Source organism: Epargyreus clarus, unplaced genomic scaffold (genome assembly GCF_041222505.1).
Source record: "Epargyreus clarus isolate Ecla_fem2 unplaced genomic scaffold, WU_Ecla_fem_2.2 ptg000013l, whole genome shotgun sequence".
Taxonomy (NCBI): Eukaryota; Metazoa; Arthropoda; class Insecta; order Lepidoptera; family Hesperiidae; genus Epargyreus; species Epargyreus clarus.
The window spans coordinates 87,249-104,446 of NW_027332221.1; the positions used below are offsets into that span (position 1 = coordinate 87,249).

Genomic DNA, 17,198 nt, shown 5'->3' on the forward strand with positions numbered 1-17,198 from the left:
ACTGTCAATCTTCCAATATTATTAATAACGATGATAAAATTAAATTTCCTGTGAACAATGTTTAATATTCTAATAGTTATCATCGAACTCGAGAAGTCCTAAAACAACTACGAGTCACAAATCTAAATTCTGAAGAGATTGATGCTCTTTATGACCTCTGTTCCTCTTTTTCGATATATTCCATCTTCCTGGTGAAAACCTAACTCACACCGATGCTATAAAACACTCTATTAAAACTACTTCTGAGAATCCTATTCACGTAAAGTCCTATCGTTTTCCTGAAGTTCATAAAGCTGAAGTCCAAAAACAAATAAATCAAATGTTAGACCAAGGCATAATTGAGCCTTCCAAATCACCATGGTCTGCCCCAATTTGGGTAGTCCCCAAGAAACTAGATGCTTCTGGGGAGAAGAAGTGGCGAATTGTTATTGATTTTCGCCAGCTCAATGACATGACCATAGGTGACACTTATCCTATTCCTCATATTAACGAAATCCTTGATCAATTAGGCTCCAGTAAATATTTTTCCACATTAGATCTTTCTTCTGGTTTCCATCAAATTCCTATCGAAGAAGAAGATACACCTAAAACCGCTTTCTCTGTTCCTCATGGTCATTACCAATTTACTCGCATGCCTTTTGGGCTTAAAAATGCCCCTTCTACTTTCCAACGGTTAATGAATACCGCTCTATCAGGCCTGCAAGGCACCCGCTGTTTCGTATATCTAGATGATATAGTTCTTTACGGTTTCGATCTAAAATCTGCTATTCAAAATCTTAAATGTGTTTTCGAAAGGTTAAGAGAATTTAACCTTAAATTACAACCAGAAAAATGCGAATTCCTTAGAAGACAAGTAGCCTATCTTGGTCACATCATCACCGAAGAAGGTGTCAAACCAAATCCTGAAAAGATAGAAGCAGTTATAAAATTTCGAATTCCTAAGTCGCGCAAGGACATTAAATCATTTTTAGGTCTCGTCTCTTACTATAGACGTTTCATTCAAGACTTTTCAAAAATAGCGAGACCCTTAACAAGTTTATTAAAGAAAGATGTTCCTTTTAAATGGGAGAATACCCAACAGTTATCCTTTGAATCCCTTAAGAATAAACTTATTTCTTCGCCGATACTGGCATATCCAGATTTCACTCAACCCTTCATACTTACCTGTGACGCCTCAAATTATGCTATATCCGCCATTCTATCCCAGGGCACAATAGGACAAGACCGCCCTATAGCCTTCGCTTCTCGCACCCTCAATAAAGCTGAGTGCAATTATAGCGTCACAGAAAAATAATGTCTTGCGATAATTTTCGGTACTAAAACATTCCGCCCTTACCTTTATGGTAACCGGTTTTCTATCCTTACTGATCACAAGCCTCTGCAATGGCTCTTTAAATCTAAAGACCCTGGATCCCGTCTCATTCGTTGGCGACTCGAGCTCGAAGAATACGAGTATGAAATTATATACAGAAAAGGCAAGCTTAACTCTGTCGCAGATGCCTTATCTCGTTATCCCTCTGATTCTTTTGTTCCTGTAAATATAATCGGAACTGGTGCTAATCCTATTATTAATCCTAATAATATGCAAAATCCCGCTGAATCGTCTCCATCGACTCTTCCTTCTACTTCTCAAGATCCTCCGAATCTTGAACATGTCGATATGGAACTCCTGAATAGCCCGCTGAATCCTAATGAGTGGAACTTACCTTTCTTAGATCCTCTCCAAGAACTTGGTGAACTCCCAATTCTTCCTCCTAGTCCTGAAAACGTTAACTTACCTTCTAGTTCACCCAATCTTGATACTATTCCTGAAAACGTTGCTGAATCTAATAATGAATCACCTCCTTTGGACTTACCAACACTCGATGAACTTCTAAGTCCTTCTGCTATTCCTGAAAATGAAAACTTATCTAACCCTAATACTCACCTTAATAATACTCCAACTCCATCTCCTCCTATTTCTGATAATATTCTAAATCCTTCTACTAGTCCTAATAATAACATACCTTTGGATATACCAAGTCCAAATGTCTCTGATAATTCTTATTCAGAATTCCTAAAAGCTATGTCGAATCCTAGAGCTAAATTTAATACTACTATACATGAATATACGAATAGCTTATTGACGATAGATTCTAAAATCGTTATTCTACCGACTTCTATTGATCTTGATGAAGCAAATCCTTACGTTGAAGAAGTTCTTGCTAATCAAAGTGATACCGCAGAATTCCTTAATAGAGAAAGGAGACTGCATTCGCTTCTGATACTAGAAACAAGTTCTAAATCTTACTATTTCCTTTTTTAGTAAAGGCCATCACTTTGATGATGTGCCATATCCAGATTTATTCGAATCCTTAAAACAACTCCGTAATTAGTTATTAATCATTTTGCATGATTCATGCAAAGAAATCGCTATTTCCGACTTCAGAGATCCTTTCGTAAAACCCTCGTATGCAAAAATCTATAATATTCTTAATTTCCTTTTCCATAATACTGATATCACTATTAAAATATATAGAAATACTATTATTTATCCAACTCCGAGGGAAATTCCTAAAATTCTAAAAGAAAATACCAGCGATGGGTATGCCCACATACACATCGCTGGTCATGTGGGCATGGGCAGAATTTATAACAGAATAAAAGAGAGGTTTTATTGGAAAGGAATGCGAAGTGATATAGAATCCTACGTTAAACGTTGCGAACTTTGTCAACAAAATAAAGCCCTTAGAAGGACTAATCGTGCCCCTATGCAAATTACTAGTACTTCTACTATACCTTGTGAACGTGTAAGTCTCGATATCGTAGGGCCCCTTCCAGAATCAGAACCAGCTAAACTCAGATTCATACTGACCTTACAGGATAACCTAACTAAATTCTCCATGGGCTACCCTATTCGTAGCACTACAGCCGAGGAAACCAGTGAGTGCCTTCTTCATTTTATCTCGGTCTTTGGAATACCGAAAATGATCCTTACAGACCAAGGCACTAACTTCACGTCAGAATTATTTAAGAAAACTTGTGAATTCTTAAAAATTAAACAACTTTGGTCGTCTCCTTATCATCCTCAGACCCAAGGTGCCCTAGAGAGGAGTCATTCCACTCTTAAGGAATACCTAAAGTCATATGTCAATGATGACCAAACTGATTGGCCTCGTTATGTTTATACGGCAATGTTAGCATACAACACAGCCGTCCATTTCACGACCCATTATACTCCTTATGAGTTAATGTTTGGTCACAAACCATTTATTCCAAATTCTCTCTTTGATGAAACACCTGGTACAACCTATCCGGAATATGGAAAAAATGCTCCAGAATAGATTAAACTATTCTCATAACAAAGCCCTTGAGAACATTCGTAGATCCAAGGACATCTCTAAAAATTATTACGATTCCCGCACTCGTGCTGTACGCTATAAAGTTGGTGACTTCGTGTACCTTAAAAATCATCCAAGGCAGGGTAAGTCACTGTCTCCTGTTTGGAAAGGTCCATTCAAGGTAGTCAAGATTCATGGAAATAATACACTATCCCTTCTCATTAATAGACGTCATGTCAGACACCATTATGATCAAGTCAAGCGAGCAAGTGTTAACACTGATGCTATTAATGTTGACTAAATATTATACAATTTCAACATATACAAATTTTAATTATACAAGTTCTAATTATACAATTCTATTTCTTATACAAGTTCAATTTATACAATTTACGTCTTTCTATTCCTTATACAATTTCAAATTATACAATTTATACAATTCCATTTCTTATACAATTCTATTTTATACAATTTATACACTTTAATTAAGGTATAATCATTAATTTTTATTACACTATTTCTTTACATTGTTTATTATTAACAATGTCATTTTAATCGTTTTTCCTTAAAAGGAAAACATTATTCAACCTTTAAAATATAGGTTGACTTTTCTTTTATATATTTTTTTTTCTATATCATTTTAAAGGTTTCTTGAAACCGAATATTAACTATCTTATATTGATTTTAAGTTTTAAGTTACTATTTCGTATAAGTCATTGTAAGTAAATTCTATTCTTGTTACTTACCTTTCGCTGTCTCTTTATTATTTTTTTATCCTATTTCAGCCTGGCATTACATTGTCACGGTTTCAAATATGAAGAATTCGTCGAACAAATAACGAAGAGTCCAGGAATTTATTTCAATCCCTCAGGTTCTGTTAAATTAATTAGCGATTAAATGCATATTTTAATGCCAATAGAAATAAATTACATAAAGTCTCATGTTGATAACATTAAAAACGCTCTCGATTTCGCGCAGTATCTTTGTACTCAGACTGATGCATTAAAAGATTACGAATGTCAAAATTCCTTTCAACCGCTGGTTTCAATGTATAATGAGATCACTAGAGATTACTATTATATTTCCCATTTAATTCCTGCTAGATCAAAGAGATCCGCATGGATTTCCGGTGTCGGTACAATTTTGACGCTATTAGATACGATAACGCTATCCAAACCTTAAAACATGGTAATCAAAAACTGTTCGATCTGATAAAAGATAATATTATGTTTTCTAAATCTGCTATTACTAATTTTAATAATTCTATTTCCGAGATAAACAAAAATGAGAAGCAATTAAATACTATGCTAGAAAATCTATCTTCATATGTGAATAATTTAACGCTTATTTCTAATTCAAATATGTTAAAATCTACTATTCATAGTGCATTTAGCGTTCTTCAGTCTACTATGTTAAGTCTATCGTATAAATTAGAAGATATTGTTAATTCTATATTATTTGCTAAAACGAATACTCTGCATCCATCAATTGTAAAACCTCGTGATTTATATACTGATTTGGTAAACAATGTAAAATATTTACCTAAATACACAGAATTTGTTGTAAACTTGGAATTAGATAACATAAATGTATTAATTAATCTTTCTGAAATAATGACATACATCATAGATAATAAATTAATGTTTATCCTTAAAATTCCTCTTGTTCAGATAAGTAAATATGATTTATATAAGAATGTTCCAATTCCTGTACCGCATGATGATGTTAATTCTAAGTCTTATGCATTAATTACTCCTACAACTGCCTTTGTAGCTCTGAATCAGGATAAATCCAAATATATAACTTTAAATGATATTTCTAATTGTAAAAATGTTAATTCGGATATTTATATTTGTGAAAATCTTAATGAATTTAATGTACAAGATTGTCCTATTTGTGAAACAGAAATATTAACGAAAGTGTTAACAATACTGCCAAAACAATGTAAAACTAACTTTTTATATGGTCATACTAATATCTGGCAGTCATTAGATAACAATCGATGGGTTTTTACCCAATCTGAACCTTCAAAATTAAGCGTAGAATGCCGAAGTGATGATAAAGAATTTACTATTTCAGGAACAGGTATTATAACTTTAAAACCAGATTGTATTGGATATTGTGAAAATGTAAAATTACTAACTAAGAAACAACACATGTATAAAATTAGTCACTTCCATTCAGATTTCAATTTAATAAATGATTCATGTTGTAATTTTGATAAATTTAAGAAGTTAAACTTCAATAAAATTGTTCCCAAGCTTCCTTATTTAGATTTTCATAGATTAAGTCAAATTGATGTAAAATCTGATGATTTGTTAAAGACTATACAGAAACTAAATTCAGAAAATGACTCTATTCCTGTTCTAACTCCTTATTCTATTTCTACTTATTTCTTTGGGACACCTTTTGTAATTTTTCTTATATACTACTTTTGTTATAAGAGATGCGTGGTCTTTTCTCGTAAATTTAAAGTAAATTATAATGCTTCAAATCCTCGTGAATCAAGCCCTGATGAAATCGAACTTAGACCGCGATTAAGAGTTGATAATTAATTTTCATTTTTCTTTTCTTTTATCTGTGGAAAACTTCACGCTTCGATCGTGTAAGTTTTCACTTAAGCGGGGGGTTGTTACGCCCGGCTATGTATCCTATAGTGCAGTGCCTAGTGCTGCACATACATTATTTAATATATAAAAGGGCAGGTGGGCTCTCACTCGGAGAGTCAGATCTAATCATTCATTTCGGCCACACGTCTTTTAATTCATCACTTTTAATTCACTTCATTGTTATATTTAAATTAATTCAATAAACCAGTTTTCTTTGTGTTACGAAATTTCCTTTTTTAAAAACCCTCGTGAAGGGACCCGCGTAACACCTCGTTCACCCGATTCCCAAAAAAGGTGACCGCAGTGACCCGGCTAATTACAGGCCTATTGCGATAACCTCCCTGGTCTCAAAGGTAATGGAGCGTGTGGTTTAAACCCAGCTTCTGAGGTACCTCGAGGATCGCCAGCTGATCAGCGATAGGCAATATGGTTTCCGCAAGGGCCGTTCAGCTGGTGATCTTCTGGTGTACCTCACACACCGATGGGCGCAAGCCGTTGAGAGTAATGGTCCTCACCATTGTTGGCGTTGGCGGTTAGCCTGGATATCGCAAAGGCCTTTGACCGGGTCTGTCATAGTGCCCTTCTCGCGAAGCTTCCATCTTACGGTCTTCCCGAGAGGTTGTGCACATGGACAGCCAGGTTTCTGTCTGAGCGGCAAATCAAAGTCGTAGTTGACGGGTGCTGCTCAGACACAAAGCTTGTTAACGCTGGCGTCCCTCAGGGCTCTGTCCTCTCTCCCACACTATTCATTCTGCATATCAATGACATGTTGCAAAAAACTGGCAGCATTCATTGCTATGCAGATGATAGTACGGGAGATGCTGTGTACACAGTACCTACGAAGACACAAGTCTGCGCGTTCACCGCTAAAAAACCCCATTCGTCATAGCGCCACGGTTCCAAGGAATTCCACTCACCATTAATAAAAGTATAGGGATCCTAGGAGTTGACATATCGTGTGATGCAGTACCGGGGATCATTTAGACGTTAAGGCGAAGTTGGCGTCAAGAAAGCTGAGCGTCTTGAACAGAGCGAAGCGGTACTTCACTGCGGGGCAACTGCTTCTGCTTTATAAGGCGCAAGTGAGACCCCACATGAAGTACTGCTCGCATCTCTGGGCAGGGGTGCCCCAATACCAACTTAACCCACTTGACTCCGTGCAGAAACGCGCAGTACGAATCGTCAACGATCCGAGGATCTCCGATCGGCTAGAACCTTTAAGTTTACGGAGGGACATAGGTTCGCTTTGCGTGTTCTACCGGCTTTATAATGGTGAGTGTTCCGAGGAACTATTTGACCTGGTGCCTACGTCACCATTCCTCCATCGCACCACTCGCCGAAGGATGAAGTTCCATCCACACCAACTGGACTCGTGGCGGTCCTCCACGGTTCGGTTTGCACGGACGTTCTTGCCACGGACGTGTAAGATGTGGAATGAGCTTCCTCCCGATGTATTCCCGGAGCGCTATGACATGGGGCTCTTCAAAAAAGGTGCAAAAAGAGCTCTCCTTCAAAGCCGGCGATGCATTGGCGACTCCTCTGGTGTTGCAAATGTCCATAGGCGACGTTAACTACTTTCCATCAGGTAGCACGTCTGCTTTATCGTCAGGTTCAAATATAAAAAAAAAAATCTGTTCCTTGGTCAGTAGTTAAATTAATTGGAAATTCATGATGAGTGCACAAGGTAAGAAAAGCTTTTACTATATTTGGGGCTTTACAATCAGATATTTTGTATATTTGAGCGTATTTAGAAAATGCGTCTATTAAAGTTAAGTAAACTTTTATTGATTAATTGTTAATACATCTGCATGTACCATTTCAAAAGGTTTACTAGGAGGTGGCACAATTTTAAATTCTGGGCGAATTGGATTACGGTCGTATTTAGCTCGACTACATGTAGTACATGAATTTATAAATTTACTTATAGATTCTTTTAACTTAGGCCAAAAGTATCTATGATAAAGGGATAAATAGGTTTCTGTGATACCACGATGGTTTGTTTTACCTTCGTGATACTTGCGTATAATATCTTGTTGCTCAAAATAGCTGCTGACATTTTCTAACTCATGCTTAACTAGGACTAATCTCATTGAATAATTTTTAAAGAATTCTTGCAAAATTGGTACAACTGTAAGCATTTTTTCAGGCGGATTCAGGCGCAGTTAGAATTTTTGGGTCGACGAAATTTTTTACTGTATTTATTAAATCTTGTTGAAAATTATTAGCTGAAATATCTGTAACTACTTTTTCATACGTGTTGAAAGGCGTTGTGACTTTTGGTGTACGGTTAGATGGATGCTCACAAATATTAAGAATTAACTGTTTATGATATTTATTCAAAGGGTCATTGACAATAGGTATTTCAAGTACAGGATCTTCATTACTGGTATGTATGGTTTCACTACGTGGTCTGACAGTTTCAACGTCATTTGCAGGTATTAATTCGTCAGTAATAGAAAAACGAGAGTTTGCTGTTACTGTGGAACATGGACTATTTAAAGGTTCTATGTTTCGTGCTGTGTCAGTCGACGATTGGCTTATAAAGGGTCTGTCATGTGGAGCGGTAACAGTTGATGATGAACAAGTTGAAATATTAACAGCGATTGAGTTTAAATCTTCATTATGAATTTCAACTCTAGAAAGAGCGTCTGCATTAATATTAAGTCTCCCTTTATTGTAAATTACTGTGAAGTCATATTCGGCTAATTTTAATTTCCATCTTGTCAACCTACAATTCGATTCTTTTGAGTTCATGAGCCATTACAAGGGCTTATGGTCTGTAAAGATTTTAAACTTTCGGCCATACAGATATGCTCTAAAATATTTAGTCGCCCACACAATTGCTAGCAATTCTTTTTCAAGTGTCGAATAATTTAATTCACTGTCATTAAGAGTCCTGGATGCGTACGCTACGGGTCGGTCACTACCTATAGGTCCTTGTGATAAAACAGCTCCAAGTGCAAAGTTTGATGCGTCTGTGGTCAAATTAAACTCCTTAGTGAAATCAGGGTATTGTAATATCGGATCGTTTGTCAGTAGTGTTTTACAGTGATTAAAACATTCAATGTATTCTTCAGACAGGGTTATTTTTGCACCTTTTTTTAAACAGCTAGTTAGTGGTTTGGTCAGTCTTGCAAAGTTAGGTATGAAACGTCTGTAATAACCTAGCAAGCCTAAAAATCCTTTAATTTGTTTTGTAGTTTTGGGAATTGGATACTTTGAAATAGCACTAATTTTGTCAGGGTTTGGCTTTACTCCGTCAGATGTTATAATATGTCCCAAATACGGTGTTTCGTGTTTCAGAAACTCGGATTTGTCCATTTGAATCTTAAAATTGGGTTGACGAAGTCGGTCAAAACTTTACGTAGATTAACTATATGTTCTTGTAGTGAGGTGGAAAATACAAGTATATCGTCGAAGTAAACTACGCAAATTTCGTTCTGTAAGCCTTGTAAAACGTTGTCTATGACTCTCTGAAACGTTGATGGGGCATTTATAAGACCCATGGGCATTCTTAAAAATTCAAAGTGTCCGGGAGCAAAGTCAACACTAAATGCAGTTTTATGTTTGTCATCAGGGTGAGTCTCCACTTGATAAAAACCACTACCTAGGTCCAAAGTCGAAAAGTATTGGCATTTACCTAATTTGTCAAGTATGTCGTTAATATTAGGGATGGGGTATTTGTCATCAATAGTCTTTTCATTCATCGTCTAAAATCAACCACACGTCACTACTTAGTCTTACCCAAAGCATCTGCCTTTTTGGGTACAATCCAGATGGGTGCACTCCAAGCAGAACTAGATGGTCTGATAATTCCCTGATCAATCATACTTTTTATTTGAGTCCGTACTTCATTTCTATGCACATGAGGGTATTTATATGTCTTACAATGAACAGGAAATTCATTGGTAGTTTTTATACGGTGTTTGATATTATTGGTGAATGTAAGCGGCTCGTTTTCTAATAATAATGCATAAGGCAAATAAATTTGCACTTTCTTCCTTATTTAAATGATCAGTTCGTAATTTGGGTAAAATTTATTGAGTGCGATCTAAATTTTTATTTTTATTAAAAAATTCATAGGCCGAAACTGATTGTTCACTGAATAAACTTGCAGAAATTGGTTGGATCAATGTGAAAATCACATCATTTTTAGAAGGGTTAGAAACTTCTACATAGGCTTGGCTATTATCAGAAGTAGTCAAACAATCACCAATACTACATTCACAAATGGTCTGTCTATCTATAATATTTTCACCGTTAGTTATAGTAGTTGAAACTTTAATAATTTTGCTAGATTGTGCTGGTATTATCACCTCTATAAAATTTACACTGCCAGATTCAAACATATGGATTTTATTTTTTGCAAACTGTGTGTTAAGTATGCAAGAGCCTAAATCAATTTTTGCTTGCCACTGCTCTAATAAATCACAACCTATTAAACCGTCGAAATAATTGTGAAACTTATAAATGTAAAGCTTTACGGGGTTATTGTCATTAATTTCAGAAAAAACATGGTATTTCTATGGAATAGTCATTTCTAGTAGAAGCATGAATATTTGTCACAATAAAAGGGTCGTAATATAATGGTAAATCCGAATAGCATCTTTCTATAGCTTCTGGATTGATAAAGGATTGATTTGCTCCTGTATCTATTAATAATTTCAGAGGTGGGTTATGAATTTGAATGTATGGAAGCTGTCTTTTATTTTGTAAATTTAATTCTATCTTGGGACACTTGAAATTAGAGCTGACAAAAAATTTTCGTCCGTTTGTTCGTCAGTCTGTTCAATAAATTGTTCGTCATTTATGTAACCGTTTCCCACTAAATGTTCAACTACGTTAGACGGGGTGTCATAGCTCATGTCATAGTTATCGACGAAATTATGGTCAATGTCATCACAGTTATCATACTCATTAGTATTAATTTCTTGGTAATAATTTGGAGAACGGTACTGACGTACGTAACGGTACGGTACGTACGTCAGTACGTCAGTACGTAACGGTACGGTACGTAAGTACGTGAACGGTACTTTGGGGTGGCTAATTCCACTCATAGGCTCTCCGTGCATTTGATTACTGACCTGGCGTTGGTGCTGTGTGGGGTGAGTTTCCCTATGTGGTATCCTAAAACCAGTGCTCATATTCGATCGTGGTAGAGCCCTAAACATTTGCTGGGTTTTTGATGGACCTTGATAAGGCTTATTTAAGTGTGGCAACATCTGAGAATTATTCATGTGTAGACTTGAGTAGCTCGCGAGTGAGTGATATAAAAGATATATATCTTCACCAAAGAGCTAATCACTCGTCAACTCCGACGAATTTGAATTATATCTTTATATCCGCGTCACATGGTTGAGTTCATAGGTCCATACGATTCCGGATATAAGATCTTCTTCAACTCAACAGTTTTATACTCGCTCGCGAGTGAGTTATGAGTCAAATGAGCGACTGACTGAGAGAGTCTGATTCGAGTCAAATGCATTACGTCTTAAACACTTATTAAAATCTTTTTTCTTTGCTAAGAATATGAAAATAGGGATATACAAATAGTGTTGGCTGTGAAATTTATATATAATTTCTTGCCAGTTTTGTATTAATTATAGGAATCAAAAATGTTGTCAAAACATTTTGATCTGATTCTCTGATATACTGATATAAAATGTCGCTTATATCTTTACAGAGCTACTGAGCTAAAGTGAGTTACTGAGCTAAAAGAGTGATATATATCACTGAGTTGAAAAGATATATATCTCTCTTTTCACTTCAGTGATATATAATGCGCACCTCTATTCATGTGTGACTGCTGGCTAATTTGCTTATTAAAGAAAGGATTAAAATTGTTAGTTCTGAATGATGGTGTCTGTTGTGTAAGTTTTCGTGAATAAGAATTTCTATTTTGCATGTAAATAATACTTAATTCCTCCTGAGTAAACTCTAAGGCCTTTTCAAGCGTTGGAGGCCTCATACAACGTATGCGTGAGCCTAATGGTTCACGTAAGCCTTAACCCTTTCCTAACTGACGGTACCAATTTGTACCGGGTGATTCCCCGTCTATTATTTCGGCAATACGATCGCACATTACGTATTTGACACTGACGATCCATTTAAGTACTATTACGTTAGCCAATCACAGTGATTTATTTCAATTTTGCGTATTTACCGCCTGCAAGTGACAGTTTCAAGTCTCGACCTGTATCGAATTTGAGAACTGCGGATTGCTTTTGTGTTAGAAAACATTTTAAAATAGAACAAAGGAGGTAAGTGTTATTGTTTTATATTATTATATTAGATTGTAGTTTGAACTAAATTATTGATATGTTTTTCGATTATTATTTTAAATTTTAGTGCTAAAACAACGATAAAAATGTACAAGGACTTATAAGTACCGTCAGTGACATTGAGTGATTCTTTGTTCATTAGATCGAATATATTCTGATATTTGTATATCTTATATTACAGATATTTATAATGGATATTTCAAAGAATACTGCTTTGATAGAAGCCTTACTTTTGGAAGATCTACCTGATTGTACTGAAACTTTAGATGTGGAATTGTCTGACGAGGAAAATATTCCCGAAGAACAGCTACCCTCAACTAGCAATTTTGATGTAAATTTTGAGTCAGCATTAGAAGAATATATGCTCAACCAAGCTGAATCTAATACAGAACATGAGACAGAAGATCCTAGTGCGGATATAGACCAAGAGGTAATTGTATATTCTATTGCGAACAGTGTTTCAGATGATCAGCTGACTAAGGGAATTGTTACGCCAATACATGAACAATCCAAAAAGAAAACTATTGAGCCGAATCGTAAATGGAAGAAACGTGATATAGAAACGTATTTACCAGAATATTCTGCAAACACAGGGGTAGTTGAAGAATATTTTGCTGAATGCACTACGGCAACTGATATTTTTGTGGTCTTGATTAGTGATGTACTAGATAATATTGTGTATCAAAGTAACTTATATGCAACACAAAAAGATAAAACTCTGAACTTGAAAAAAGAAGAACTACTGGCCTTTATTGGAATGAACTTCTATATGGGCTATAACACACGACCTTCGTGGACAGACCATTATTCATCGGCACCTGACTTGAATAACGCCCTAATATGTAAAACTATGCCTAGAGATAGATTTGCAGCAATTTTGAGCAAATTGGTAAATTGGCAAAAGGGCAAATTGTATAAAATCAGACCTTTCATTGATGCACTAAATAAAAAATTTCATGAATGTTATTATGGAACCAGAGAGTTAAGTGTCGATGAATCAATGATAAAATTCAAAGGCAGATCAGTATTGAAACAATATCTCCCTATGAAGCCAATAAAAAGAGGGTATAAGCTATGGTGCCTCGCTGACCAACGCGGTTTTATCCAAAACTTTATAATTTACCAAGGAAAAAATACAGAAATTAGTTCAAAATTTGCTGATTATCCATTAGGAGAAAAAGTTGTCCTGGAGTTGACAAAAAAAGAATGGAGTAAAAATAAAGTTATTTATCACGATAATTTTTTTACATTCATTGCTTTATTAGAAAAATTAAAAACCCAAGGAATTTATGCCTGTGGAACTATAAGATCTAACCGTAAGGGCATTCCCAATAATCTGGTAGCTGATTCTAAACTGAAGCGTGGCCAATATGATTATAGATTTTCTAATTTGAATATTGCATATTATAAATGGAAGGATAACAAAATTGTACATTTGGCTTCTAATTTTCATGGCAATGATGAAGGCACAGTATCGCGCAAAGAAAAAAATGGATCTAAATCTACAATCACCTGTCCAAAGGCTATCAAAGATTACAACTCTTACATGGGGGGTATAGATACAGCAGATAGATTGAGAGCTCTGTACTGTGTGGACAGAAAGTCCACAAAATGGTGGCACAGGTTGTTTTGGGGTGTTTTAGATATTGCATTTGTAAATGCATATATCATTCATGGACTCATAATGCAAAAGACATCTGTAAAAGACTTTAGGATATCCGTTGCGCAAGGGTTGATGTCTAAGAAAGACATCAAAGATAACAAGAGGAAAAGGTTATCACGAGACTCTGTGCCTAGCCCTGGGCCATCTAAAAGGCGCAAAGCTGGTTTCTCAACGTTGAAAGACGTTCGTTTAGGAAATCGCGGCATACATTGGCCTACGTTTGTGCCAAATAGAGGGAGGTGTGAAGTATGTAGCATGAAGAAAGTGCAGTCAAAGCCTCACTCAAAATGTTCACACTGCAATATATTTTTGTGCATTAATGAGAAAAAGAATTGTTTTGCAGAATACCACGATGCTAATGTTTAATAATTTCAATTTTATAATTACTACTTTGAGCCAAAAAAAGGCACTCAATGTTCCTATTAGTATTGATTTTGTAACCCTAAGTTCCTGACGATACTTGTGAGTCTAGGTTATAGAAATAGTACCTAGATATAATAAAAAAACCTGAAAAAAAATTATCGATTTCTTTACTACCCCTTACCCATATAAAATCATAAAAAAATTGTATTTTCTTTATTTTTGGTTTACTCGCTAGGAAAGGGTTAAAGGAAAGTCTGTAAAGCTAATTTTTTATATAAGGTCCGTTTAGCTTCAACGGTTGTGGAAATATCGCTATGTAACTCAACATATTATAATAATAATAAACATTTATTTCAGACAATATAGACAAAGATACACTATAATATAATTGAATACAGAGGTCCATATCATATATAACTTACAGACTAACATACATAGTAATATATATTTATAACTAAATCACGTATTTACGGCGACGTGAGACGCGGGTCTAGTGACTTCCGGGGGTGCTCTCCTTCCGTGGTACTTCCGGAACACAACTCCCTTCGGCCACAGGTCCTCTTTTAGGATATGTCGCTATATGCTCGGTTGGGACGCGGACAACAAATGAACTAAAGTTCACTGCGTTACGCGCCTCCAACTTCTCGACCACCAGTCGGTACTTGGTTTTAACAGCCAAGTACTCCGTTATGTCAGACGGCTTCGTGTTGTGATGGAGTCGTGAGACATAGACGTGCGTCACGGGAACGGCAGGACGCAGGAGATGGTTCGTTCCTGTCGGTGCTGTGCCGCATTGGTTTCGACAAGGAGGCTTTCTCTTCTTACGCTCGACTTTAATAAAGCCATCCTTGTCTGCCACATGGTTGGACACTGCACTGCGAGGGGGCTCGATGCGGGGTATCCCGCTTTCCCTCTCTGGCCTCGTTGTCTTCCGCTTCCCGGGTAGCTGGCGGGAGGCAGCTGCAGCGTAGTCACGTTGAGGCGTGGACATGACGACGCACGGCGACACCTCGGCGGGGGGAGGTGCGAGGCGGGGGACGCACGTGTCACCACATGCAGGCGCAGCGGTCGGCGTCGTGTCGAGTTTCGCAGACTCGAAACATGCTGATGAGGTTTTACATGCCCCACGACGCGTGTTGATGTTATTCACCTCTGGCGACCTACTTACTGCCGTATTTCGTAATAAAGCGATTTCAGCCCGAAGGTCGCTGATGGTTGTCCCTGTAGTCCCGGGACTAGAATAGGGCTACGGTATCCCCTGCCTGTCGTAAGAGGCGACTAAAAGGGGGCTTCCGGGGTTGCGGGCGGCAAGATTGGGAGGTCGAGCCGTCCAGCAAGCAACTCCGGGAAGGACGGCGGTATGTGTGGTCGCATACCGTAGTAAACACCAGACAGTGTGGTGAGTCCTGAAGCTCACCTAGGAGGAGTCCGAAGGGGCAACGCGTTCAGAGGACTGCGGTTGCGTTCCGTAGGAGATCCCGGAGTCCTCTTGGCAACGCTGAGGACGGCCACCGGGGGGGTTTTAGTGCGGTAAGAATCCCACATAACCCCGTGTCGCTCCTACGACACTGGGTACCTTTTGAAGGTTTCCCCCTTGTAAACAAAAAAAAAAAAAAAAAAAAAAAGGTCGCTGATGGTATCTTGTGAGGCTTCCAACTTCAGCACTACGTCCGCCAGGCTTGTCTTCAATGCTGTGATGTCCTTCAACAGCCTGGTTACATCCACATGGTCAAACGTGACGAGCGGCAGCTTGTGGATGTTCTTCGCCACAAAAGCTGGCAGGTCATCAGGATCAGTCACCTTAAGGAGATTGATGATGTTCCTGAAGTCCTTTTTCTCCCTGTTCGTCCTTCCTGCGGGAAGGCATCCGGTCGCTCATCCCGAGCGACTCAAACAGGAGGATCTTGGCACTGACGATCTCCTCACGTGTGAAGTTAGTCTTACAAATCTGGATGATGCTAACTTCATCCATGGTGTCGATGGCGTGCTGTATAAACGCCAACACCTCATTGGCTATGAGTTGTTCAGATCTCATAGCCATTTTCGTGCAGCGGCGACCGCCGCGCAAATCGCGAATACAAAATAAATATATTCGGAAGCGCTGCGTTTGCGTCCGTCATCGAGCGCATGCGACACCCGAAACAATTAATCAACATATGTCATTATTGTACCGAGTAAATTCTGAATACGTTCATAAGAAATGTGTGGTGTGTCATTATCTTGAGATAACATAGATAAATCGCTATACAATGAAGATTCATCACGATGATCTGAAAAGGTATTAATAAGAGCTGCGCGGATTCCATTCCAATCCGATGGGATGCCGTTCGTAGCTAAGGTTCTAGCCGCGGGTCCCTTAATTTTATTTAAAATTCCATTTATCACTGCATAATTATTTAACTCATTTCCAGATGCCGGATCGACATATCCTAATACAATTTGATCACATATGTTTAAAAATCTAATTAAAACATTTGAATTTCCATCAAACTCAGGGACTAATCTTAAAGCATTAAAAATTTTATCGGTTTTGTCCGACAAAGAAGCAAAAATTGCCGTTCCACTTACACTTGGCATTGAATTTTCTGTCATATTTAATGATTCTTCTATGACAAATAAATCTAAATTACGATTACGGTCTCGTATAGATCTACGAATTTCCTGACGAGAACTGGGTGATCTACCCTTATTTGCTTGTAATGAAAAAAATTTGAAAGATTTTATGTCACTATTCACTCAAAATTGCAATAAAATTTTATTTATAGGGATAGGAAGGACATATATTATATAGGAGCTGCAACCAATAGGTACATATTTAATATCTACTTATTACTCACAGAAGTAGCTTCATCTCGTATTTGCACATCGATTTTTGGATGTAGCGAGCTGAGCAGGGTTCCCCGACGTCCGGATCTCGTTCAAAGGTTCGGTTTCCCGTTTAATAGCGATAGTCCGAAACACG

The 17,198-nt window shown here is 37.3% G+C and overlaps 1 protein-coding gene and 1 pseudogene across 1 annotated transcript; one reads left to right on the top strand and one right to left on the bottom strand.

Moving 5' to 3' along the window:
• The first annotated feature begins 1,660 nt into the window (after positions 1-1,660).
• LOC140746584 (uncharacterized) lies at positions 1,661-7,554 on the top strand (annotated as a pseudogene).
• Positions 7,555-14,726: 7,172 nt separating this feature from the next.
• LOC140746586 (uncharacterized) lies at positions 14,727-16,277 on the bottom strand. The gene is made up of 3 exons (XM_073078712.1): positions 16,163-16,277; positions 15,894-16,089; positions 14,727-15,396 (listed from the first exon to the last, which is right to left on the bottom strand). The coding sequence occupies exons 1-3, from the start codon at positions 16,275-16,277 to the stop codon at positions 14,727-14,729; spliced, it is 981 nt and encodes a 326-aa protein (XP_072934813.1).
• Positions 16,278-17,198: the final 921 nt, after the last annotated feature.

Coding starts and splice junctions, on each gene's coding strand:
- LOC140746586 (XM_073078712.1), bottom strand. CDS start 16,277: ATGGCTATGAGATCTGAACAACTCATAGCCAATGAGGTGTTGGCGTTT. Junction 16,090..16,162: donor TTGTAAGACTAACTTCACAC/GTGAGGAGATCG, acceptor GCCTTCCCGCAG/GAAGGACGAACAGGGAGAAA. Junction 15,397..15,893: donor CTGGCGGACGTAGTGCTGAA/GTTGGAAGCCTC, acceptor GGCAGTAAGTAG/GTCGCCAGAGGTGAATAACA.